General features: G+C 45.5%; 1 protein-coding gene across 2 annotated transcripts in view; it reads left to right on the forward strand.

Annotated features, from left to right (window-relative positions):
- The window catches only part of LOC112214506 (NHS-like protein 2), a 140,932-nt gene that overhangs the window by 108,394 nt on the left and 6,504 nt on the right, over nt 1–26,034 (forward strand). For both annotated transcript variants that reach the window (XM_042298194.1, XM_042298195.1), the window contains exons 2-3: nt 6,514–6,693; nt 25,515–25,663. In XM_042298194.1, the coding sequence (XP_042154128.1) occupies nt 6,514–6,693; nt 25,515–25,663 (329 nt within the window). The remainder of the gene's footprint in view (nt 1–6,513; nt 6,694–25,514; nt 25,664–26,034) is intronic.

Raw genomic sequence — 26,034 nt, forward strand, 5'->3', positions numbered from 1 at the left:
GTATTAAACATGGATCGCAATCGACACGCTGCAGTTTGGTCCGACTCTCCTTCATCACCACTAGAAAACCGTTACAGAATCACCCACCAACCAAGGACCAAGCGGCGTGGTAAACAGAGGCAGCAGCAACAGCAGCAGCAGGAGAAGCGACAGGTGCAGCAGGAGCAACAGCAGCAGCAGCAAAGGCAGCAGCAGGAGCAAAGGCAGCAGCAGGAGAAGCAACAGAGGCAGCAGCAGCATTGGGAGAGGCTGCACTCTTTGGATAAATGGACTTGGGAGGAGATCCTTGACGGACAAGGACCCTGGGCAGAGCCATGGATGGAATTGGAGCTGTCGGCGAAGCAGAGTGCTGAGTCTGAGAGTGTGGAGGATGTATTGGACAGAGTAGAAAGAAAGGTGTGGGCTTGGCATAGCATGCACGGCATACCAGTGCCAGCACCACGCATCAGGCCTACAGTGTGTCCCACCTGTTCAGCGCTGCCGGAGCTTTTCTCCTCTACAGCGCTGCTGGAGTCTCCCGCCTGTTCAGCGCAGCCAGAGCCTTTCTCCTCTCCTGCGCGGCCGGAGTCTCCCGCCTGTTCAGCGCAGCCAGTCTACAAGGAGCTGCCGGTCTGCACGGAGCTGCCGGTCTGCACGGAGCTGCCGGTCTGCACGGAGCTGCCGGTCTGCACGGAGCTGCCGGTCTGCACGGAGCTGCCGGTCTGCACGGAGCTGCCGGTCTGCACAGAGCTGCCGGTCTGCACGGAGCTGCCAGTCTGCACGGAGCTCCAGTCTGCAAGGAGCTGCCAGTCTGTAAGGAGCTGCCAGTCTGCACGGAGCCGCCAGAGCTGCCAGTCTGTAAGAAGCCGCCAGAGCTGTCAGCCTACATTCAGCAGCCAGAGCTGTCAGTCTGCATGAAGCAGCCAGAGGCGTCAGTCTGCATGGAGCAGTCAGTCTGCATGGAGCAGCCAGTCTGCATGGAGCAGCCAGTCTGCATGGAGCAGCCAGTCTGCAAGGAGCTGTCAGTCTGCAAGGAGCTGTCAGTCTGCAAGGAGCTGCCAGTCTGCACGGAGCTGCCAGTCTGCACGGAGCTGCCAGTCTGCACGGAGCTGCCAGTCTGCCGGAGCTGCCAGTCTGCATGGAGCTGCCAGTCTGCAGAGCTGCCAGTCTGTAAGGAGCCGCCAGAGCTGCCAGTCTGCATAGGAGCTGCCAGTCTGCATGGAGCCGCCAGAGCTGCCAGTCTGCATAAGCAGCCAGTCTGCCAGGAGCTGCCAGCCTGCATGGAGCAGCCAGAGCTGTCAGTCTGCATGAAGCAGCCAGAGAGCTGTCAGTCTGCATGGAGCTGCCAGTCTGCACGGAGCTGCCAGTCTGCATGGAGCTGCCAGGCTGCATGGAGCAGCCAGTCAGCACGGAGCAGCTGTCAGTCTGTAAGAGCAGCCAGTCTGCAGCCTAGGAGCAGCTGTGCCGCCAGTCTGCCCAGCGCCGCCAGTGCCCCCCGTCTGCCCAGCTGCCAGTCTGCCCAGCGCTGCCAGTCTGCCCAGCACCGCCAGCTGCCCAGCACCGCCAGTCTGCCCAGCACCGCCAGTCTGCAGCGCCAGTCTGCCCAGCTGCCAGTCTGCACAGGAGCTGCCAGATCTGCCAGTCAGCCGCCAGATCTGCCAGTCAACCAGACTCTTCCAGATGGAGTCAGCCAGACTCTTCCAGATCTGCCAGTCAACCAGACTCTTCCAGATCTGCCAGTCAACCAGACTCTTCCAGATCTGCCAGTCAACCAGACTCTTCCAGATCTGCCAGTCAGCCAGACTCTTCCAGATGGAGCAGCCAGTCTGCCAGATCTGCCAGTCTCAGACAGATCCGCCAGTCAGCCGGGATCTGCCAGAACTGCCAGTCAACCAGATGCCAGTCTGCCAGGAGCAGTTAGATCCGCCATTCAGCCAGGATCTGCCAGTCTGCAGGATCCGCCAGTCTCCGCCAGTCAGGATCTGCCAGTCAGCCAGGATCCGCCAGCTGCCAGTCCGCCAGGAGCTGCCAGTCTGCCAGGATCCACCAGTCTGCCAGGATCCGCCAGTCTGCCAGGATCCGCCAGTCTGCCAGGATCCGCCAGTCTGCCAGGATCCGCCAGGCTGCCAGGATCACCAGTCAGCCAGGATCCGCCAGAACTGCCAGTCTGCCAGGATCCGCCAGTCTGCCAGGATCCGCCAGTCTGCCAGGATCCGCCAGAACTGCCAGGATCTGCCAGGGTCTGCCAGTCGGCCAGGATCTGCCAGTCGGCCAGGATCTGCCAGTCTGCCAGGATCAGTTAGATCCGCCATTCAGCCAGGATCCGCCAGTCTGCCAGGATCCGCCAGTCTGCCAGGATCCGCCAGTCTGCCAGGATCCGCCAGTCTGCCAGGATCCGCCAGGATCCGCCAGTCTGCCAGGATCCGCCAGTCTGCCAGGATCCACCAGTCAGCCAGGATCCGCCAGAAGTGCCAGTCAGCCAGGATCTGCCGGAACCACCAGCCAGCCAGGAGCTGGTAGATCTATCTACCTGCCTGAGCTTTCTCTCACTCCCGAGCTTTCTCTCACTCCCGAGCTTTCTCTCACTCCCGAGCTTTCTCTCACTCCCGAGCTTCCCCCCGAGCTCAGTCCCGACCTGCCTCAGTCCAGAGCTGTCCTTCAGTCCCGATCTGCTCCTCAGTCCAGTGGGGTTCTGGGTGAGGACTACTAGGCCATGGTCGGCGGCGAGGGTGGACTATCCAGGGACGAAGGGAGAGGGGACTAAGACATTAAATGAGTGGGGTCCACGTCCCACGCCGGAGCCGCCACCATGGACAGACGCCCACCCGGACCCTCCCTATTGTTTTGAGGTGCGTTCGGGAGTCCGCACCTTAGGGGGGGGTTCTGTCACGCCCTGGTCAAAGTATTTTGTGTTTATCTTTATGTATTTGGTCAGGCCAGGGTGTGGCATGGGGTTTTTGTAATTGTGGTGTGTTTGTCTTGGGGTTTTGGTGGTGGTATTGGGATTGTAGCTTAGTGGGTTGTCTAGCAAAGTCTATGGCTGTCTGGAGTGGTTCTCAATCAGAGGCAGGTGCTTATCGTTGTCTCTGATTGGGAACCATATTTAGGCAGCCATATTCTTTGAGTTTGTCGTGGGTGATTGTCCTTAGTGTCCTATGTGTACTCTCTGTTAGTTTGCACCAGATAGGCTGTTTCGGTTTCGTTTATTGTTTTTTGTAAGTTCGTGTTTCTTTGTTGTATTAAACATGGATCGCAATCGACATGCTGCAGTTTGGTCCGACTCTCCTTCATCACCACTAGAAAACCGTTACACATGGCTTGATATTAACCTGTTTATCAACTTGTCTTTCAGACAAGGAGGTGACTGAAAATGTTGTTGTGGTGTTTGATGCAAGAAACCACTTTACAAAATAGAATGCATCATTATTCCCATAGCATTATTACGGCGCATCAGACAAACTACGCTACCCCCTGCGTATTGGCTACTTAGCTTATTCAAGCCTGTCTCAAAATACAACACTGCCCTTTCAAGACAAAAAAAAGCTCTGTAACTGACTCGCTTTTCAAAGATGTCTAGAAATGCACACGTTTTGTCCTCTTGTAGAAAGCAATCACTCCCCCACTGCTGACTACAAATGATCTATAACTGGGCTAATATTACACCAACCACCAACCAGGGTATGAACGAATGTACAAATGTGCACACGTCGCTACATGTAGCTCTCGCTTTGATCTCAAAACAAGCGCATCTACTCAGGACTGCGCATGCTGTAAACACAGTCCAGTTCAAAGTGAATAGCACAGATCCATATATGGCAATGGTCTATTTGCATATAGGACTACCGGTCTGTGTAGAGTACGGGCCTGAGTCAGATGCCTGTCAATGCAATAGAATCATACTCCGATGTGTTCTGCCTACAACAAAATCCTTTGCATACTTAGTTTTGCATACTAAGTCTTGCATAGTTTATTTTGTTTCGGTACGTTGCATTGAAAGTGGCTAATTGCGCAAGTGTTAATTCGATCCCAAATCCCACAGTAAAGGGAAACGTTGATAGTGTTAATAATGGGGGAAACTCTAGAAAGTTGAGTGAAGTTCAATCTCGTGCTTCTCTGCGCAGGCTGATATTTCTACTGTGCGGCAGTCCCATGGAGCTGCACGCACGCGCACGTGCACATCTTATAGGGAACGTTGTTGGTCAGTCTATGTCATGGAAAGAGGAGGTGTTCATGTTTTGTCCAATCATTACCAGACACTCCTCAAATCCATTTCATCAACAAAATAAAAACATGGATTCGATCTTTAATGTGGATTCAAAGAAGAAACCATTAGGGATATAACTCTTAAACTGATCTTAGATCAGTGTTTTTAAGGTAACTTCTACTACTTAATTCTACTGCTCAGGGCGCATGCGCTGGCGAGTACCCTTTGCCAATAGTTAAGATGGCTGCTGGCCACTCATATCTTCCCTTAAGTAATGTGGTGGTCTGTAAGGACCCTGACCTCTGTATTAGAGGAGGTTGACCTTTAACTTTTTCTTTCTCTCTCTCTCTCTTTCACACAAACACACACACACACACACATACATACATACACACACATACACAGTGACCAGCGATGCATAGACAACTGTATGTTTTTCTTATTTTCTGTTATCTCTCCTCCTCTAAAACGCTGTGGTTACATAAGAGAAAGGAGAGGAAAGGAGGAGAGAAGATGAGGGGCAGGAGAGGAGAGGAGGAAGAGCACATTAATTCCAGTGTAGAGGAACTGCTGCTGAACTTGTAATTAAGTAGACTCTGATAACCTTATGGGAGATAAAAGGTTTTCCCTGTACTGGAGCTACCGTTCTGTCCCCTCTGTATATGTCTTTCTTTCTCTCTCTCTCTCTCTCTCTCTCTCTCTCTGTACCACTCCCTCTCTCCCTCTCTTCTCTCTCTGTCTTTCTATCTCCTCATTCTCTCTCTTTCTCAATATATCTTTCTGTCTCTCTCTCCCTCTTCCCCTCTCTCTTTCTCTCCCTCTCTCTCATCCTGTCTTTCCCTCGTCTCTCTTCTCCCTCTCTCTTTGTGTCTCTCTGTTTCTTTGCAGATCACACAGCTTCTGATTCCCTCTCCCTCTCTCTGATTGGTTGTTATGATTTGTTATGGATTTATGAATTGTTGTTCTGTTTATGCTGATTATGCTGATTTCAGTGATATTTTTGTTATGATGATTATCTAACTGTTTTATTATTCAGCTGTGTGGGAGCCTGCTCCCTCCCTCCCCTACTCTTCCTGAAAACGCACACACATACACCAGTGGGATAACTGTAGTTCCAAGGTGAAATTTGACGTTTGTGCAGGTCCCCATGATGTTGGAAGACACTGTCAAAACCAGTTACTAGGGGCAAAAACAACCTAAAAAATGAGTGCTCCTCACTGGGATTGAACCCACAGTCAGAGCTGGCACTTGCAGCTTAGTCCACTCCGCCATCAAACCACAGTGATATATCAAGCCCAGTTGGAATCAATGCCTTAAGTTTTAACCCTATCCAAACCTTAACCCTTAAAGGGATACTTCAGGATTTTGCCAATTAAGCCCTTTATCTCCCTCCCCAGAGTCAAATGAACTTATAGATACCATTTTTATGTCTCTTCGTGCAGTTTGAAGGAGGTTGCTAACTAGCGTTAGCACAATTACTAACTAGAGTTAGCGCAATGACTGGAAGTCTAAGGTAACTGCAAGCTTGCTAGCAGATACCTTCGATTCCCAGTCATTGCGCTAACGCTAGTTTGCATTGGCTCATGAAACGACCTCTAACTTCCTTCATACCAGATGCAGAGACATAAAAATGGCATCCATGAGTTAAAGGCTTCATTGACAAAATCTCAAAGTATCCCTTTAACTTAACACCAGTCTAAATACATGCCTAAATTTAACCCTAGAGTCATTTCTGTGTGCCTACATTTAACACATTTGTCAGTTTACTCGTTAAAAATAGACCTTTGTCCCTGGACATACAGAGATGAAGTCAGACTGTGATATCTTGTTGCAACACACACACACACACACACACACACACACACACACACCTTCCTTTCCTTTCTCTAGTAACAATCTCTCCCTTCACACCCAGCTATTATGTAACACAAGTCTCTGGGTATTAGTTATGCAAATGTCATAAATTTGTAATTTACGTATGATCTATCACCCCCTCTCTCTATGTCCCTCCTCCCCCCTCCGTCGCTCTGCATCACTCCCTCTGTATTTGCATCTCAATCTCTGTATCGCTCCTTCCCTCTGCCTTCTCTTCTCTCGCTCTCTCCATCTCTGTCTGTATTTCCACCTCCCTCCTCTCTCTCTCTATGTTCTCTTGCTCTACCGCTCTCCTCTCTCTCTCACTGCCACTGTCTCCCCTCTCCTCCCTCCATCTCCCCCTGCATCTCTCCACCCTCCCTCTCCCACTCCTTTCTCCACCCTCTTTATCCATCTACTATCCCTCCTTCCCTCCTCCCTCTCTACCACTCTCTTCTCTCCATCCCTCTCTCCAGCCAACACCAACTTGGACGCAGAGTCGAAGCGTAGTGCGGCTTCGTCGTCGACGGCGACATCGGCCCACTTCCGGTCTCCATGGCAACAGAGCGTGAATGTGTTTGGCTCGTGGAGCAGGCCGGACTGTGTTCAGGAGCTCCATCAGGAGGCTCAGCTTAACCTGCAGAGCCTGCTGCAAGGTACAGTAACTAACCCTGGGTGTGTGTGTGTGTGTGTGTCGGGAGTGTGTGCGTGTGTTGGGAGTCTGTGTGTGTCGGGAGTGTCTGTGTGTGTGTGTGGGGTTGGGGATTGAGAAGGACAAGGGGTGACAATCTCTGTTTATGTGATGAAAGATGCCGCTGCCGTGTTTTTAGGTGATGGTGTGTGTGTGAGAGAGGAGGTCGATGTGAGGGGACCTTGCTGCCATCTTTATAGTAATCCATTCCGTTCTCCTCTCTGTTTATACCAAATACGCTGCTCTGTTTATACCAAATATGCCGGTTATGCGTTCCTCTCTCCCTCACTCTCGCTCTCTCTTTCCCTCACCTTCTCTCTCTGTTTCACACACTCTCTCACACCCCTTCTCTCTCGCTCTCTGCCTCTCACTCTGCCTCATGCTAACCCATGACTCCCCTTCTGTGTGATCAGTTACCCTGGTTTAGATTGGCAGCTTAGATTATGGGTTGCATCCCAAATGGCACCGTATTCCCTATACAGTGCACTACTTTTGACCAGACCATAGGGCGCTATATAGGGAATAGGGTGCTATTTGGGATGCAGATTTATTTCTGTAGGTTAAGCCTTCCCTTCTTCCTTAACTGAATGAACAGATGAATGAATAACTGAATGAATGAATGAAAGAACGCTTACTGCCAATGCATCATCAGGTTGCATTTCCCTCCTTTTTCCTTCCCTCTCTTCCCCTCGCTCTCATTCTTGTTCTCTCTTCTCTCTTTCAATCTCTCTGTTTCATTTCCCTCTCTCCACATCTGTGTGTTGCTGACTGTACCACATCAGTCAGAATGCAATGATGGAGATGAGGAATCCAGGTTTAGGGGTATTTATAACACACACAGTTGAACACAGGAACACACCAAAAGGCACATGGAGAGAGGGTTTGGATGGAGATCAGGAGTTAGGGTTTGTAAGGCCTTGGAGAAAGGATTGGATGTGTTGGATTAGGACGGATGTGGTGGTCTGGAAGAAAGACAAGAGGGGAACATTAGGAACAACATAAAGGTGCAGACTTGACAAGGTAGTGCCAGGTGATTATGGGAAGAATATGGGCGCAACATAAGTACAAATGTAGGAGACTGCCAGGACTAAACGTATCCAATGATCAATTAGCATTAGCTAATTTGATGGATTTTACCCCCTTTTACTCCACAATTTCGTGATATCCAATTGCAATCTTGTCTCATTGCTGCAACTCCCCGACGGGCTCGGGAGAGGCGAAGGTCGAGTCATGCATCTTCTGAATCAAGACACGCCAAACCGCGCTTCTTAACACCCGCCCGCTTATCCCGGAAGCCAGCCGCACCAATGTGTCGGAAGAAAACACCGTTCAACTGATGACCGAAGTCAGTCTGCAGGTGCCTGGCCCGCCACAAGTAGTCGCTAGAGCGCGATGAGCCAAGTAAAGCCCCCCGGCCAAACCCTCCCCTAACCCGGGCGACCTTGGCCCATTTGTGGGCCACCCTATGGGACTCCCGGTCACGGCCGGTTGTGACACAGCCTGGGATTGAACCCGGATCTGTAGTGACTCCTCAAGCCCTGCGATGCAGTGCCATATACCACTGCGCAACTCGGGAGACCAAGTTCACTATATCTTGCCTGGAAATGCAGAGCTTGCACTTTCGTGACTATTTTATTAGTACCGTTGTTGCTTGACAAGTTATGTCAAGTTCACTATTTCAACTTTTAGAACCATGTAACTATTTGACTGGTTAAATGGTCTGTTGTCATGATTAATGGTCTGTCTTCTTGGTCCTAAATTAGAACGTGGTCACGGTGTGTCTATGTGTACAGTATCAGTCAAAGGTTTGGACACAACTACTCATTCAAGGGTTTTTCTTTATTTTTACTATTTTCTACATTGTAGAATAATAGTGAAGATATCAAAACGACAAAATAACACATGGAATCATGTACAGTAGTAACCCAAAAAGTGTTAAACAAATTCTTCAAAGTAGCCGCCCTTTGCCTTGATGACAGCTTTGCACAATCTTGGCATTCTCTCAACCAGCTTTTCCAACAGTTTTGAAGGAGTTCCCACATATGCTGATCACTTTTTGGCTGCTTTTCCTTCACTCTGCGGTCCAACTCATCCCAAACCATCTCAATTGGGTTGAGGTCAGGTGATTGTGGAGGCCAGGTCATCTGATACAGCTCTCCATCACTCTCCTTCTTGCTTACACAGCCTGGATGTGTGTTGGGTCATTGTCCTGTTGAAAAACAAATGATAGTCCCACTAAGCGCAAACCAGAAGGGATGACATATCGATGCTGGTTAAGTGTGCCTTGAGTTCTAAATAAATCACAGACAGTGTCACCAGCAAAGCACCCCCATACCATCACACTTCCTCCTCCATGCTTCACGTGAGAATCACACATGCGGAGATCATCCGTTCACCTACACGGCATCTCACAAAGACACGGCGGTTAGAACCAGAAATCTCAAATTTGGACTCATTAGACTAAAGTACAGATTTACACCGGTCTAATGACCATTGCTCATGTTTCTGGGCCCAAGCAAGTCTCTTCTTATTATTGATGTCCTTTAGTAGTGTTTTTTTTAAACAATTCGACCATGAAGGCCTGATTCATGCAGTCTCCCCTGAACAGTTGATGTTGAGATGTGTCTGTTAATTGAACTCTGTGAAACATTTATTTGGGCTGCAATTTCTGAGGTGCAGTTAACTCCAATGAACTTATCCTCTGCAGCAGAGGTAACTTTGGGTCTTCCTTTCCTGTGGCGGTCCTCATGAGAGCCAGTTTCAACATGTTGTTTGTGACTGCACTTGAAAAAACTTTTTCCGGTTTGACTGACCTTCATGTCTTTAAGTAATGATGGACTGTCATCTCTCTTTGCTTATTTGAGCTATTCCTGCCATAATATGGACTACTCCATTTATCAAATATCTTCTGTATACCACCCCTACCTTGTCACAACATAATTGATTGGCTCAAACACATTAAGAAGGAAACAAATTCCACAAATCCATATGTCTATTTCATCGTTTTGATGTCTTCACTATTATTCTACAATGTAGAAAATAGTAAAAAATAAAGACAAACCCTTGAATGAGTAGGTGTGTCCAAACCTTTGACTGATTGTGTGTGTGTGTGTGTGTGTGTGTGTGTGTGTGTGTGTTAGTGTAGAAGCCTTATAGTCATTTGTCAACCAGAAATAGGTGTTGTCAGTGCAGGCCTGAGCTCTTCAGGAGCTAGATGTTAATTGTATTAGTCCCATTATACAGACAGATAATCTATTGCTATTCTCTCTGTTCAATACTGGCTATTGAACTGTTGTTAAAACAAGCCTGATTGTCAACCACTGTAGTGGTCCTTGTATAGGGACAGCACAAGACATAGCATGTGTCCTAAATGGCACCCTATTCCCTATGTAGTGCACTACTTTTGACCAGGACCCTATGGGCCATGTACATAGGGAATAGGGTGTCATTTGGGACTTAAGCATAGAGATTGTGAGTTTTGTGTTCAAGGCCCTGTTCGAATACTCCTTGAAATGATCACTGATCTGACATGAAACCACTGATTGTCACTCACTTAGTTGGACCTGGAGTTGATTCCAATCAGTTAAATGGCTCCCTTTCTTACCCCCTTGACCCCTTGCTCCCTGCACCCATTCTGTCCTTGTATCCTTTCCTCATTCCATTGTCAACCCTCCGTCTGATTCCTTGAAGGAGTGGAAAAGTGTAAGTAATATTGGGGAGATATTACCTACATTTTTACCGCTGATCATGTTCATGTCATCAACAAAGACCGAGGGGAAAGGAATCATTAATCTGGTCACGAAAATAGAGCACTAGCCACAACCAACTCCAAATTGACAGTCATAACTGGACAAAACCACCCATAGCCTTTCCACCAACCCTAAGGCCCTCTTAGAATAGGCTAATCATCGATTGTCAATGTTCAATCATAAGTACAGAGGAATGAGACAGAATCTGCATCCCCAATGGCACCCTATTCACTACATTTGACCAGGACCCATACGGTTCCCCATAGCCCCCTGGTCAAAAGTAGTGCACTACATAGGGAATATGGTGCCATTGCGGACATGGACACACCGAGATGGACAGAAGAAAAGAATGAGACCGAAGAGGGATAGACAGGCTGTGCGTTATCAGACGACCTCGTTGGACTGAAAGAGGGGTATTGTTCCTCCTGTACTCCCCCATTCCTTCGCTGGGGAGATAAGAAAGGGTGACCCCATTTTTAACCGGTCCCAGTTGCTTGTCTTGTTAGGGGTGGCTGGGTCTGAGTATGAAAGGGCACACACACACACACACACACACACACACACACACACACACACACACACGCACACACAGAGATATAGTGCATACAAACAAAACACACACACTTAGTGATGCATGAGAGGAGAGGGCGACTTGTCTGGACAAGGGGTTAATGATGGGAGGGAGGAGGAGGGGGACTGGCCCTAATTATCGCTATGTGTGTGTGTGGGAGTGTCTAGCATACCTTCACACACCAACCAGTGCCAATAGACCCCAATAGCCCTGTCCTATTCCTTTACTATACTGTAGTGTACGCCCTACTATCAGTAACCATATGGACTAGCTATGTGTCTCTCTGCCCGCCATCCTCCTCCCTCTATCTCTGCATGCGATCCGGTGAGTTGAACTTGAGTTGCGTGACATCTAGCTAATTGGCAAATTATTCTGTGTGTGTTCTGTGTATTCAGTTGAATGATTCCTGTTGAGTATTATTAGCGTAACATTAAATGGAGTCGCACACTCTATATACAAGCTCCCGTTAATTTGTTGGGTAAACCGCCAACGTTTTGGCATCACTGTGCCTTCTTCTGCTGGCATAACAAACAGTAGCAAGCATATCATTTCGTCCCAACTGGCTCCCTAATGGGCCCTGGTCAAAAATAGTGCACTACATAGGGAATAGGGTGCCATTAGGCACCTCCAGTCACTATTTTCAACTCGTTGTATTGTTACTTTTAAGTTCGAATCCTTAGTGGTGAAACTGCCAAGTCTGTTTGCGATATTATACCAAAGACGTTACTACAATGAACACTCTTTTTTCCTTGTTGAACAGCATTGCACATCATTGCAAGTGCGATAGAGCAGCGGACTGTCTACTACGATGTCTACTTTTCTCCCCTCGATGCTGGAGCTTCTCTCCACTGTTTAATAAACAAAACAAGAACAATAACAAATGAGCCTGGGGCAGCCAATTGCGCTTTTGCCCTTAATGTAGATCTCAGTTTTACTTGCTCTGCATTTTTTAGGGGTGGATCAGCTTAATATTGTGGGAAAGATTGCTGCTTCCATCAATGTAATATCTGCATCCTTTCCAATCCCCCATATCTTTTTTTTGAAAATATATATATATCCATATACTGTACATACAGTACATATCCGTACACATGCATACATAAACATTCATACATACTTTTTTTTTAGAATATACCTTATTCCCCGCAAACCCTTACCACCCTTCCCCCAACTGGAGTAAACTAATAAACAATAACACGTAGGCTTCTACCTTCAGTTTATACATATTTTACACATTTTACAGGCACAATCTATTTTACAATAGTTATATATTTTTTGTTCTTAGTCCTTCCTCTATTTCTGATGTCCATCCAGTTTGATTTCTATTTGTAACTGTGCTATTTCACAACATTTCTGAACCTCTATACATTTTAAAGACCCGTATGATTTACATTGGTTATCTTGTTATTAGTCCCACCCTTCAGCGCCATTCAACCCCTCCCATCTGTCTCTCAACACCATCCATTTTGGATTTCTATTTTTGTCGTATATTTTTCAACTGTGCTGTGATGCTTCACAAAAGTACTGAACCTTTCTATTCTCATTGCTTCTACAGATTGTAAATTAAAGATACACATTTTCTTTCTAAAATAATTATAATATTATTGATTGATTGACTATGGCTTTTCAAATCACCCAGTATTGCTATCTGTAGTGTTAGTTCTTGGCAAATGTTGCAATTCTTCAGCCACTCCTGGACCTGTGACCAAAAATGAGCTCCATATGGACAGTACCAAAATAAATGATCTAGTGATTAGTATAGTATAGTGATTTAAATTGGAAAATTTGAATTTTGAATCCGGCGTTGTTTTGCGTGTCAACTCATAAACCATGTGCCATGGAATGGGTACATCAAACGTATCCTCCCAACTATATGGCACAGCTGTCAATTTTTTGTACCTTTTTTGGTCCAAGTGAAATTGGTATATGTTTTTATTTATCACAATTTTCTTTAACCATTTATGTTCTTTAATGCAGGACCGACAGACAAGTTCCTTACTTTTTCTCCATTCCACTTGCCTCCTCCATTTTTGTGGTAATGCTGCAATTAGTTGCTTGTAATTTTGGGTAGAGCAGACATTTCCATATGTCTATGTTAGCTGCATGTGTGACGTAACTCCATGATATCATTCACTAAGATTATACCTTTAAAAAAAATGTTTTTTATCGAAAAATATATATTTTTAATCAATTAGTATATTTGAGTTTCACCACAATATTGGTTGTATTATTTGTTCCGAAATTGCAACCAACTGAAATTGCAACCAACTTTCTAAGGCTTGTTTTAAAAAATAGCGATATTGTGGAGATTATTTCCTTTTCAAACAACCAAAAGTGAGCAGTTGTAATCTGAATAAAGGGAAAAAGTCCATTCTTGAACATGGGGTGAGACATTCCTACCAATTTACTAGAGAACCATTTTTGGATTTAAGTATAACTTTTGTATGACTGCAGCCTTTAGTGAGAGGTCTAATGCTTTAATATTTAATCATTTCTGCCCTCCGAATTCATATTCGTTATATAAATAGGGCCTTTTAATTTTTAGTCTTGCCATTCCAAATAAAATTGAATATTTTTTGTTCATATAATTTAAAAAACAGGTCACTAGGTGTAAGGTGTAAAGAGTTCATCCTGGGTGATTTTCCCACAAATAGACAGGTTTTTTCCTTTCCATTGTAGCAAGATCTTACTTGCTCTGAATTTAGCATTAGCATGTTTTTAGCGTCAATCTTATAGCTTTTAATGGCTTTAATTCTCAAAATATATTGACACATTTCCATACAGGATTTACCTCCATGTTTTTCCCAAAAGGCTCAGACTTTTCCATCTATGCAAGCTGGCACCCGTGTCTCACTGCGTCATCATTTACACCTGAGGTACTGACCTGTTGCACACTCTACAACCACTGTGATTATTATTTGACCCTGCTGGTCATCTATGAACATTTGAACATCTTGAAGACCAATCTGGCCTTAAATGGCCATGAACTCTTTTAATCTCCACCCGGCACAGCCAGAAGAGGACTGGCCACCACTCAGAGCCTGGTTCCTCTCTAGGTTTCTTCCTAGGTTCCTGCCTTTCTAGGGAGTTTTTCCTAGTCACCGTGCTTCTACATCTGCACTGCCTTCTGTTTGGGGTTTTAGGCTGGGTTTCTGTATAGCACTTTGTGACACCTGCTGATGTAAAAAGGGCTTTATAAATACATGTGATTGATTGATTGATTGATTGACACTGCTCTCACTTGGGGCCAAAGCCAGGCCACTGGTACTTTTCAGCTATCATTTGCATAACAATATCTAGCGGTGAACTCTAAAATATTCTCACAAAGCAACTGTTTTCATCATGCAGAGGTTGTTGATTCTTCTCTTCACAAGACTTCACTGTCAGCCAGAGTTAAGGAAACACAATTTCTCTAGTATAACATAAGGGTACATAGACTAGTGCAACACTGGTGTTACAGTCGACAAGCAGCTTACTGTAGCCCTATGGGTCCTGGTCAAAAGTAGTGCACCGTAGACGGAATAGGGTGCCATTTGAGATGGAGTCAGTGTTAAGCTGCTCAATCATGTCTGGAGAGAGAGTTGCTGTCCTTGAATCTAACTAATTCACTTTCCTCCAAGTCTGCGTATTTAGAGACAAACATCTAATCAGTGGTGGAAAAAGTACCCAACTATCATACTTGAGCAAAAGTAAGATGCCTTAATAGAAAATGACTCAAGTCAATGTAAAAGTCACCTAGTAAAATTCTACTGGAGTAAAAGTATATGGTTTAAAATATACACTGCACAAAAAAATAAAGGGAACACTTAAACAACACAATGTAACTCCAAGTCAATCACACTTCTGTGAAATCAAACTGTCCACTTAAGGAAGCAACACTGATTGACAATAATTTTCACATGCTGTTGTGCAAATGGAATAGACAACAGGTGGAAATTATAGGCAATTAGCAAGACACCCCCAATAAAGGAGTGGTTCTGCAGGTGGGGACCACAGACCACTTCTCAGTTCCTATGCTTCCTGGCTGATGTTTTGGTCACTTTTGAATGCTGGCCGTGCTTTCACTCTAGTGGTAGCATGAGACGGAGTCTACAACCCACACAAGTGGCTCAGGTAATGCAGCTCATCCAGGATGGCACATCAATGTGATCTGTGGCAAGAAGGTTTGCTGTGTCTGTCAGCGTAGTGTCCAGAGCATGAAGGCGCTACCAGGAGACAGGCCAGTACATCAGGAGACATTGAGGAGGCCGTAGGAGGGCAACAACCCAGCAGCAGGACCGCTACCTCCGCGTGCAAGGAGGAGCAGGAGGAGCACTGCCAGAGCCCTGCAAAATTACCTCCGGCAGGCCACAAATGTGCATGTGTCTGCTCAAACAGTCAGAAACAGACTCCATGAGGGTGGTATAAGGGCCCGACGTCCACAGGTGGGGGTTGTGCTTACAGCCCAACACCGTGCAGGACGTTTGGCATTTGCCAGAGAACACCAAGATTGGCAAATTCGCCACTGGTGCCCTGTGCTCTTCACAGATGAAAGCAGGTTCACACTAAGCACATGTGACAGACGTGACAGAGTCTGGAGACGCCGTGGAGAACGTTCTGCTGCCTGCAGCATCCTCCAGCATGACCGGTTTGGGGCGGTCGGTCAGTCATGGTGCGGGGTGGCATTTCTTTGGGGGGCCGCACAGCCCTCCATGTGCTCGCCAGAGGTAGCCTGACTGCCATTAGGTACCGTGATGAGATCCTCAGACCCCTTGTGAGACCATATGCTGGTGCGGTTGGCCCTGGGTTCCTCCTAATGCAAAACAATGCTAGACCTCATGTGGCTGGAGTGTGTCAGCAGTTCCTGCAAGAGGAAGGCATTGATGCTATGGACTGGCCCGCCCGTTCCCCAGACCTGAATCCAATTGAGCACATCTGGGACATCATGTCTCGCTCCATCTACCAACGCCACGTTGCACCACAGACTGTCCAGGAGTTGGCGGATGCTTTAGTCCAGGTCTGGGAGGAGATCACCCAGGAGACCATTCGCCACCTCATCAGGAGCATGCCCAGGCATTGTAGGGAGGTCATACAGGCACGTGGAGGCCACACACACTACTGAGCCTCATTTTGACTTGTTTTAAGGACATTACATCAAAGTTGGATCAGCCTGTAGTGTGGTTTTCCACTTTAATTTTGAGTGTGACTCCAAATCCAGACCTCCATGGGTTGATACATTTGATTTCAATTGATCATTTCGGTGTGATTTTGTTGTCAGCACATTCAACTATGTAAAGAAAAAAGTATTTAATAAGAATATTTCATTCATTCAGATCTAGGATGTGTTATTTTAGTGTTCCCTTTATTTTTTTGAGCAGTGTACTTAAGGATCAAAAGTAAAAGTATAATTCATTTCAAATTCCTTATGTTAAGCAAACCAGATGGCACCATTTACTTGTTTTTTTTAAGTTACGGAAAGCCAGGGGCACACTCCAACATTTAGACATAATTTACAAACAAAGCATGCGTGTTTAGTGAGTCTGCCAGATCACCAGGGACCAGAGATGTTTGGTTGATAAGGGCATGAATTTGACTATTTTCCTGTCCTGCTAAGCATTCAAAACGTAACGAGTACTTTTGGGTGTCAAGGAAAATTAATGGAGTTGAAAGTACAATATTTTGTTAAGGAATGTAGTGATGTAAAAGTTGTCAAAAATATAAATTGTAAAGTACAGATACCCCCAAAAATAGCTTAAGTAATACTTTTAAAGTAGTTTTACTTAAGTACTTTACACCACTGCATCTAATTGAGATGAACTTATTTTTAAATATATTTTTCAAAAGACATATATATATATATATTATCTGGCATATAATACTCACCTATAGTTATCTGTGCTCCTTGCAATGCCATCATTATATAAAAACTCTTATTCTGTTATTTCTATATCATGATTAATTAATTCCTACATTTACAGTGGCATACTTGTCTGTACCTTTTTGCTGCTTTTGTCAACTCACATTAAGAGCAGCCTTGGATGAGAAGAGGCACTCTTTTGTGTTTTGTGATGTTGAAAGACTGAGACTGCAGTCTGATAGATGAGGACAGCTTCTTCTACTCCCAATAGCTAGACTAATACATTAAAGAATCACTGGCATAGGTTTTGGTTTTTGATTTTTGCACCACAAAGCAGATTTATTGTAGCCTGATCCCAGATCTGTTTGTACTCTTGCCAAATCAATTGCTCATTGTCAAGCCAAATTTTTTTTGCCATGCAATCAGAAGCCCCTTTATTTGGCAATTACATTTACACATACCCAGAATTTGCCTTGGTGAGAAGGTGACCAGGAATTGACATCGTAACATTTTGTATTTGTATTTCTTATGGATCCCCATTAGCTGCAGCCAAGGCAAAATTAAGGCAGTTATACAATATTAAATACATTACAATACATTCATTACAGAATTCTGAACACACTAAATGTGTGCCCGCAGGCCCATACTCCATTACCACATATCTACAACATAAACAGACCGGCACTCAGGCTAGATTTGAGAAATGAGTGTAATGGCGCAGGTGGAGATGGCTGCTGTTTTACGGTCCCCTAACCAATTGTGCTATTTTGTGTGTTTTTTTTCACGTTATTTGTAACTTATTTTGTACATAATATTTCTGCCACCGTCACTTATGACTGAAAAGAGCTTCTGGATATCAGAACAGAGATAATTCACCTCGAACTGGACAAATATTTTTTTATTTTACGAGTCGGACGCGAAGGATTCACTCCGTATACTCGACCAGGCCCAAATCCCTGTCATTCACGTGAAGAGAAGACGCAGATACAGGGGACGCAGGTCCGGGTGCCTTGTGAGAATTTGTTGGCGAGTGGGTAACCCGCCTCTACCATCCGTCCTATTGGCCAACGTGCATCATTGGAGAATAAACTGGATCCTACCAACGGGACATTAAAAACTGTAATATCTTATGTTTCACTCAGTTGTGGCTGAACGACGACATAGATAATATACAGTTGGCTGGTTTTTCTGTGCATTGGCAAGACAGATCAGCTGCCTCTGGTAAGACAAGGGATGGCGGTCTGTGTCTATTTGTCAATAACAGTTGGTGTACTAAGTCAAATATTAAGGAAGTTTCGAGGTTTTGCTCACCTTAGGTAGAGCATCTTATCATAAGCTGTAGACCACACTATTTACCAAGAGAGTTTTCATCTGTATTTTTCGTAGCTGTCTATTTACCACCACAAACCGATGCTCAACCGCACTCAACGAGTTGTATAAAGCCATAAGCAATCAGGAAAATGCTCATCCAGAGGCGGCGCTCCTAGTGGCCGGGGACTTTAATGCATGGAAACTTAAATTAGTTGTACCTAATTTCTACCAGCGTGTAAAAAGAGAAGAAAACATTTTCTAGACCACATTTACTCCACACACAGAGACAAATGCAAAGCTCTCCCTCGCCATGCATTTGGCAAGTCTGACCATAACTCTATCCTTCTGATTCCAGCTTAAAAGCAATAACTAAAGTAGGAATTACCAGTGACTCGGTCAATACGGAAGTGGTCGGATGACGCAAATGCTAAGCTACAGGATTGTTTTGCTAGCACAGACTAGAAATATGTTCAGTGACTCATCCGATGGCATTGAGGAGTATACCACATCAGTCACCAGTTTCATCAATAAGTGCATCGATGACGTTGTCCCCACAGTGAAAGTACGTACATACCCCAACCAGAAGCCATGGATTACAGGCAACATCGGCACTGAGCTAAAGGGTCGAGCTGCCACTTTCAAGGAGCGGGACTCTAACCCGGACGTTTATAAGAAATCCTGATATGCCCTCAGACGAACCATCAAACAGACAAGGCATAAATACAGGACTAAGATAGAATCCTACTACACTGTCTTTGATGCTTGTCGGATGTGGCAGAGCTTGCAAACTATTACGGAAGCCCAGGCGCAAGCTGCCCAGTGACACAAGCCTACCAGACAAACTAAATTACTTCTATGCGCGCTTCAAGGCAAGCAACACTGAAGCATGCCTGAGAGCACCAGCTGTTCCAGGCGACTGTGTGATCACCCTCGCCATAGCTAATGTGAGTAAGACCTTTAAACAGGTCAACAGACAGTTTACCAGGACGTGAACACCGAGCATGCATTGACCAACTGGCAAGTGTCTTCACTGACATTTTCATCCTGTCCGTGGCCGAGCCTGTAATACCTACATGTTTCAAGCAGACCACCATAGTGGATGCTACTGACCCATAGCACTCATGTCTGTAGCCATGAAGTGGTTTGAAAGGCTGATCATGGCTCACGTCAACACTATCATCCCAGAAACCCTAGACCCACTCCAATTTGCATACCGCCCCAACAGATCCACAGATAACGTAATCTCTATTGCACTCAACACTGCCCTTTCCCACCTGAACAAAAGGAACACCTATGTGAGAATGCTATTCATTGCCTACAGCTCAGCGTTCAACACCATAGTACCCTCAAAGCTCATCACTAAGCTAAGGACCCTGGGACTAAACACCTCCCTCTGCAACTGTATCCTGGACATCCTGACAGGCCACACCCAGGTGCTAAGAGTAGGCAACAACACATCTGCCACACTGATCCTCAACATGGGGGTGTGTGCTTAGTCCCCCCCTATACTCCCTGTTCACCCATGACAGCGTGGCCAAGCACGACTCCAACGCCATCATTAAGTTTGCAGATGACACAATGGTGTCGTCGGTGATCAGGCCTACCACCGACAACAATGAGACAGCCTATAGGGATGAGGTCAGAGACCTGGAAGTGCGGTACCAGGACAACAACCTCTCCCTCAACGTGATCAAAACAAAGGAGATGATCGTGGACTACAGGAAACGGAGGCCCAAGCACATTCCATTTCTCATTGACGGGGCTGTAGTGAAGCAGGTTGAGAGCTTCAAGTTCCTTGGTGTCCACTTCACCAACAAACTATCATGGTCCAAACACACCAAGACACACCACGACAACGCCTATTCCCCCTCAGGAGACTGAAAAGATTTGGCATGGGTCCTCAGATCCTCAACAGCTGCACCATCAAGAGCACTGGTTCCATCACTGCCTGGTATGGCAACTGCTCAGCCTCCGATCGCAAGGTGCTACAGAGGGTATTGTGTACTAGAGGTCGACCGATTAATCAGATTTGCCGATTAAATAGGGCCGATTTCAAGTTTATATAACAATCGTAAATTGGTATTTTTGAACACCGATTTGACCTTTTTTTTAGTATACACTGATCTGAATGAATGAAATATTCTTATTAAATACTTTTTTCTTTACATAGTTGAATATGCTGACAACAAAATCACACAAAAATGATCAATGGAAATCAAATTTATCAACCCATGGAGGTCTGGATTTGGAGTCACACTCAAAATTAAAGTGGAAAACCACTTTCCAACTTTGATGCAATGTCCTTAAAACAAGTCAAAATGAGGCTCAGTAGTGTGTGTGGCCTCCACATGCCTGTATGACCTCCCTACAATGCCTGGGCATGCTCCTGATGAGGTGGCAGATGGTCTCCTGGGGGATCTCCTCCCAGACCTGGACTAAAGCATCCGCCAACTCCTCCAGTCTGTGGTGCAACTGCACATGGTTGATGATATTACTAGTTTAACTGCACATAATCGATGAGGTGGGCATTCGAAAAAGTACTGCCGTTGCTCCAACGTGTACCTAACCATAAACATCAATGCCTTTCTTAAAATCAATACACAAGTATATATTTTTAAACCTGCATATTTAGTTAATATTACCTGCTAACATTAATTTATTTTAACGAGGTAAATTGTGTCACTTCTCTTGCAACAGAGTCAGGGTATATGCAGCAGTTTGGGCCGCCTGGTTCGTGGCGAACTGTGTGAAGACTATTTTTCCTAACAAAGACAGCCAACTTCCCCAAACGGTGGATGATTTACCAAAAGCGCATTTGCAAAAAAAGCACAATCGTTGCACGAATGTACCTAACCATAAACACCAATGCCTTTCTTAAAATCAATACACAGAAGTATATATTTTTAAACCTGCATATTTAGCTAAAGGAAATCCAGGTTAGCAGGCAATATTAACCAGTTGAAATTGTGTCACTTCTTTGCGTTCATTGCACGAGGAGTCAGGGTAAATGCAACAGTTTGGGCCGCCTGGCTCGTTGTGAACTAATTTGCCAGAATGTTACGTAATTATGACATAACATTGAAGGTTGTGCAATGTAACAGCAGTATTTAGATTTAGGGATGCCACCCGTGAAATACGTTAAAATACATAACGGTTCCGTATTTCACTGAAAGAATAAACGTTTTGTTTTCAAAATTATAGTTTCTGGATTCGACCATATTAATGACCTAAGGCTCGTTTTTCTCTGTGTTATTATGTTGTAATTAAGTCTAGAATTTGATATTTGATAGAGCAGTCTGACTGAGCGGTGGTTGGCGGCAGCAGGCTTGTAAGCATTCATTCAAACAGCACTTTCGTGCGTTTGCCAGCAGCTCTTTGCTGTGCTTCAAGCATTGAGCTGTTTATGACTTCAAGCTTATCAACTCCCGAGATTAGGCTGGTGTAACCGATGTGAATCTGCTAGCTAGTTAGCGGGGTGCGCGCTAATAGCGTTTCGAACGTCACGATTTTGTGGAGCGATGGGTAACGATGCTTCAAGGGTGGCTGTTGTCGATGTGTTCCTGGTTCGAGCCCAGGAAGGGGCGAGGAGAGGGACGGAAGCTATACTGTTACACTGGCAATACTAAAGTGCCTATAAGAACATCCAATAGTCAAAGGTATATGAAATACAAATGGTTTAGAGAGAAATAGTCCTATAAATACTATATTAACTACAACCTAAAACCTCTTACCTTGGAATATTGAAGTCTCATGTTAAAAGGAACCACCAGCTTTCATATGTTCTCATGTTCTGAGCAAGGAACTTAAATGTTAGCTTTTTTACATGGCACATATTGCACTTTTACTTTCTTCTCCAACACTTTGTTTTTGCATTATTAAAACCAAATTGAACATGTTTCATTATTTATTTGAGGCTAAATGGATTTTTATTGATGTATTATATTAAGTTAAAATAAGTGTTCATTCAGTATTGTTGTAATTGTCATTATTACAAATGAATGTAAAAAATCGTCAGATTAATCGGTATCGGCTTTTTTGGTCCTCCAATAATTGGTATCGGTATCGGCGTTGAAAAATCATAATCGATCGACCTTTAGTGTGTACAGCCCAGAAAATCACTGGGGCCAAGCTCCCTGCCATCCAGGATCTATATACCAGGCAGTGTCAGAGGAAGACCCTACATTTTATCAACATATCGAACGCGCGACTCTGGCAGCATTCTGGATCATTGCTACTCTAACTTCCGCGACGCATACAAAGCCCTCCCCCGCCCTCCTTTCGGCAAATCTGACCACGACTCCATGTTGTTGTTCCCTGCCTATAGACAGAGACTAAAACAGGAGACCGTGCTCAGGTCTGTTCAACGCTGGTCTGACCAATCGGATTCCACGCTTCAAGATTGCTTCGATCAGGTGGACTCAGATATGTTCCAGATAGCCTCAGACAACAACATTGATGTATACGCTGACTCGGTGAGCGAGTTTATTAGCAAGTGTATCGGTGATGATGTACCCACGGTGACTATTAAAACCTTCCCTAACCAGAAACGGTGGATTGATGGCAGCATTCGCAAAACTGAAAGTGCAAACCACTGCTTTTAATCAGGGCAAGGCGACCGGAAACATGACCGAATACAAACAGTGTAGCTATTCCCTCCACAAGGCAATCAAACAAGCTAAGCATCAGTATAGAGACAAAGTAGAGTTGCAATTCAACTGCTCAAACACGAGACGTATGTGGCAGGGTCTACAGTCAATCACGGACCACAAAAAGAAAACCAGCCCTGTCGCGGACACCGACGTCTTGCTCCCAGACAAATTAAACAACTTCTTTGCTCGCTTTGAGGACAATACAGTGCCACTGTCATGGTCCGCTACCAAAACCTGTGGGCTCTCCTTCACCATGGCCAATGTGAGTAAAACATTTAAATGTGTTAACCCTCACAAGGCTCCCAGATGGTATACCGAGCCGCGTCCTTAGAGCATGCACAGACCAGCTGGCTGGTGTGTTTACGGACATATTTAATCAGTCCCTATCCAAGTTTGCTGTGCCCACATGCTTCAAGAGGGCCACCATTGTTCCTGTTCCCAAGAAAGCTAAGGTAACTAAGCTAAACAACTATCGCCCCGTAGCACTCACTTCTGTCATCATGAAGTGCTTTGAGAGACTAGTCAAGGATCATATCACCTCCTCCCTATCTGATACCCTAGACCCACTCCAATTTGCTTACCGCCCCAATAGGCCCACAAACGGCGCAATCTCAAACACACTGCATACTGTCCTATCCCATCTGGACAAGAGGAATACCTATGTAGGAATGCTGTTCATCGACTACAGCTCAGCATTTAACACCATAGTACCCTCCAAACCCAAGGGTCTCGACCCCGTTCTGTGCAACTGGGTCCTGGACTTTCTGACGGGCCGCCCCCAGGTGGTGAGAGTAGGAAACAACATCTCCACCCCGCTGGTCCCCCACAAGGGTGCGTTCTCAGCCCTCTCCTGTACTCCCCATTCACTCATGACTGCGTGGCCATGCACACCTCCAACTCAATCAAGTTTGCAGACGACACTACAGTGGTAGGCCTGATTACCAACAACGATCCACATCGACGGGACAGTAGTGGAGAAGGTGGAATGTTTTAAGTTCCTCGGTGTACACATCACGGACAAACTGAAATGGTCCACCCACACAGACAGCGTGGTGAAGAAGGCGCAACAATGCATCTTCAACCTCAGGAGGCTGAAGAAATTTGGCTTGTCACCGAAAACACTCACAAACTTTTACAGATGCACAATTGAGAGCGTCCTGTCGGGCTGTATCACCTTAAGGCTCTCCAGAGGGTAGTGCGTTCTGCATAACGCATCACCGGGGGCAAACTACCTGCCAAGTCTAGGTCCAAAAGGCTTCTGAACAGCTTCTACCCCCAAGCCATATGACTGCTGAACAGCTAATCAAATGGCTACCCAGGATTGACCGGTACCCCCTGTATATAGCCTCTTTATTATTATTTTATTGTTGATCTTTTATTTTTTACTTTATCTAGTAAATATTTTTTCTTAACTCTTATTTGAACTGCATTGTTGGTTAAGGGCTTGTAAGTAAGCATTTCATGGCCAGGTCGACACCTCTGTATTCGGCGCATGTGACAAATGACATTTGATTTGGTTTCATGACATTGCAGCACATACAGCAAAAAACAAGTGAAGTGACGCAAATCGAGAAAGTCACAAGTACCTTCTTACTTATACTCTCATTCATTCCACAGTCACTGTAAGGTTGTGATCAGTTCACCTGGAATAGTCCGAAGTTAACTGGGGATGTTACATTTGATGGTTAGATGGCCAAGTTGCCAGATCTGTGTTGCTATAGCCACATCAGAACCCGACCTGGCGACCACAGGCTCCCAGTAAGTTGGTTAACTATAATCAGTGGGCAGGTCTTCCCTCTTCAGTTAAGGGGGATTTGCTGGGGGCCGTTGTTGATTTGAAGTGGTATTCCATTATCTCCAGGCGACTGGGGTTGCTAGGCAACCTTACACCAGGAGGAAGGCATCCATAATGTCCCAGAGTGCAAGTTCAATCATCCCCCCCCAAATACTGTCAGAAGGAGTTTGGGGGTGGGACATGGCTTGGGGTTGCGTGTGTGTGTGTGTGGGGGGGGGGGGATGGGGCTGCTGGGGTGAGTGGAGGTTTAGTGGAATGGAGGAGTGTGTTTTGGGGGAAATGAATGGCTAGGGGGTTGTGTTTGGTGAGTTTTAAGGGGTGGGTGGGTTGTAGAATGGTAATCAGTATGTTTACAATGGCCTGAGGTGGAGTCCTGCAGCTTCTAGAGAAACTGGAGGAGAGAGGAGGACAGAGAGAGAAGCAGGGGAAGACGGTGAGGAAGCAACAAGGGACAAGAAAGAAAGAAAGAAAGAAAGACAGGCAGGCAGGAGGAAGTAGAGACAGCAGGTGGAGCGCAACATTCCCAAAGAAAGAGGGAAACGGGAGAGTAGTGAATCAGTGAGTGCTAAAGAATCATTGCAAGAGGTGGGCTCCACATTTTGTTCTCGTGTCCACTCCTCCAAGCCTCCACTTAACATGTGGCTAACTAGTGTTCTGCTCCGAACAGACTTCAAGAAGCAGCCAATGGGATGGATGTTCTGCAACTTGACTAAGTCTGAGGTTCTGTGTGTTGTATGTGTGTGTGTGTTTATGTGCGTGCCCATATCTGTTGCTGTGTGTGTGCGTGCATGCGTGTACCTGTCTGTGTGTGTGTGTGTGTGTGTCTGGTACGATGTGTGTCTGACACCATACGTATGTGTATGTGTTTCTACCAGACTTTGAAGAGCAGCTGTATGACACCAAGCTAACAGGCCAGACGTTCCGCCACCCAACAGCTTCCTCCCAGAGTTCTGACGACACGTCCACCACCCTCAGTCGCTCCCCTGTCTCCCTCAACAACAAGAGACCTGAATTCATCTTCCTGGTAAATATTAACACCTTCATTTGGTTTAACTTGTACTTTAATTTACCTTTACTGACCTGTATTTCGTTCTTGTACAAGTTGAGGTTATTGCACAAATGTTCTACAGCTGATTTTTAGGTGCTGGGGACTATGTGTCTGGATATGCTAGCATATTGTTTGATAATGGAAATACATTTTGTTACGGTTTTCTAGGTGTGAAGGAGAGTCGGACCAAACTGCAGCGTGTAGATTGCGATCCATATTTAATAACGAACGTAAAACACGAATCAAATAACAAACACTACAAAAACAATAAACGTAATGAAAACCGAAACAGCCTATACTTGTGTAACCTAACACATAGACAGGAACAAGGACACTAAGGACAATCA

This window comes from Oncorhynchus tshawytscha, linkage group LG15 (assembly GCF_018296145.1).
Source record: "Oncorhynchus tshawytscha isolate Ot180627B linkage group LG15, Otsh_v2.0, whole genome shotgun sequence".
Lineage (NCBI taxonomy): Eukaryota > Metazoa > Chordata > Actinopteri > Salmoniformes > Salmonidae > Oncorhynchus > Oncorhynchus tshawytscha.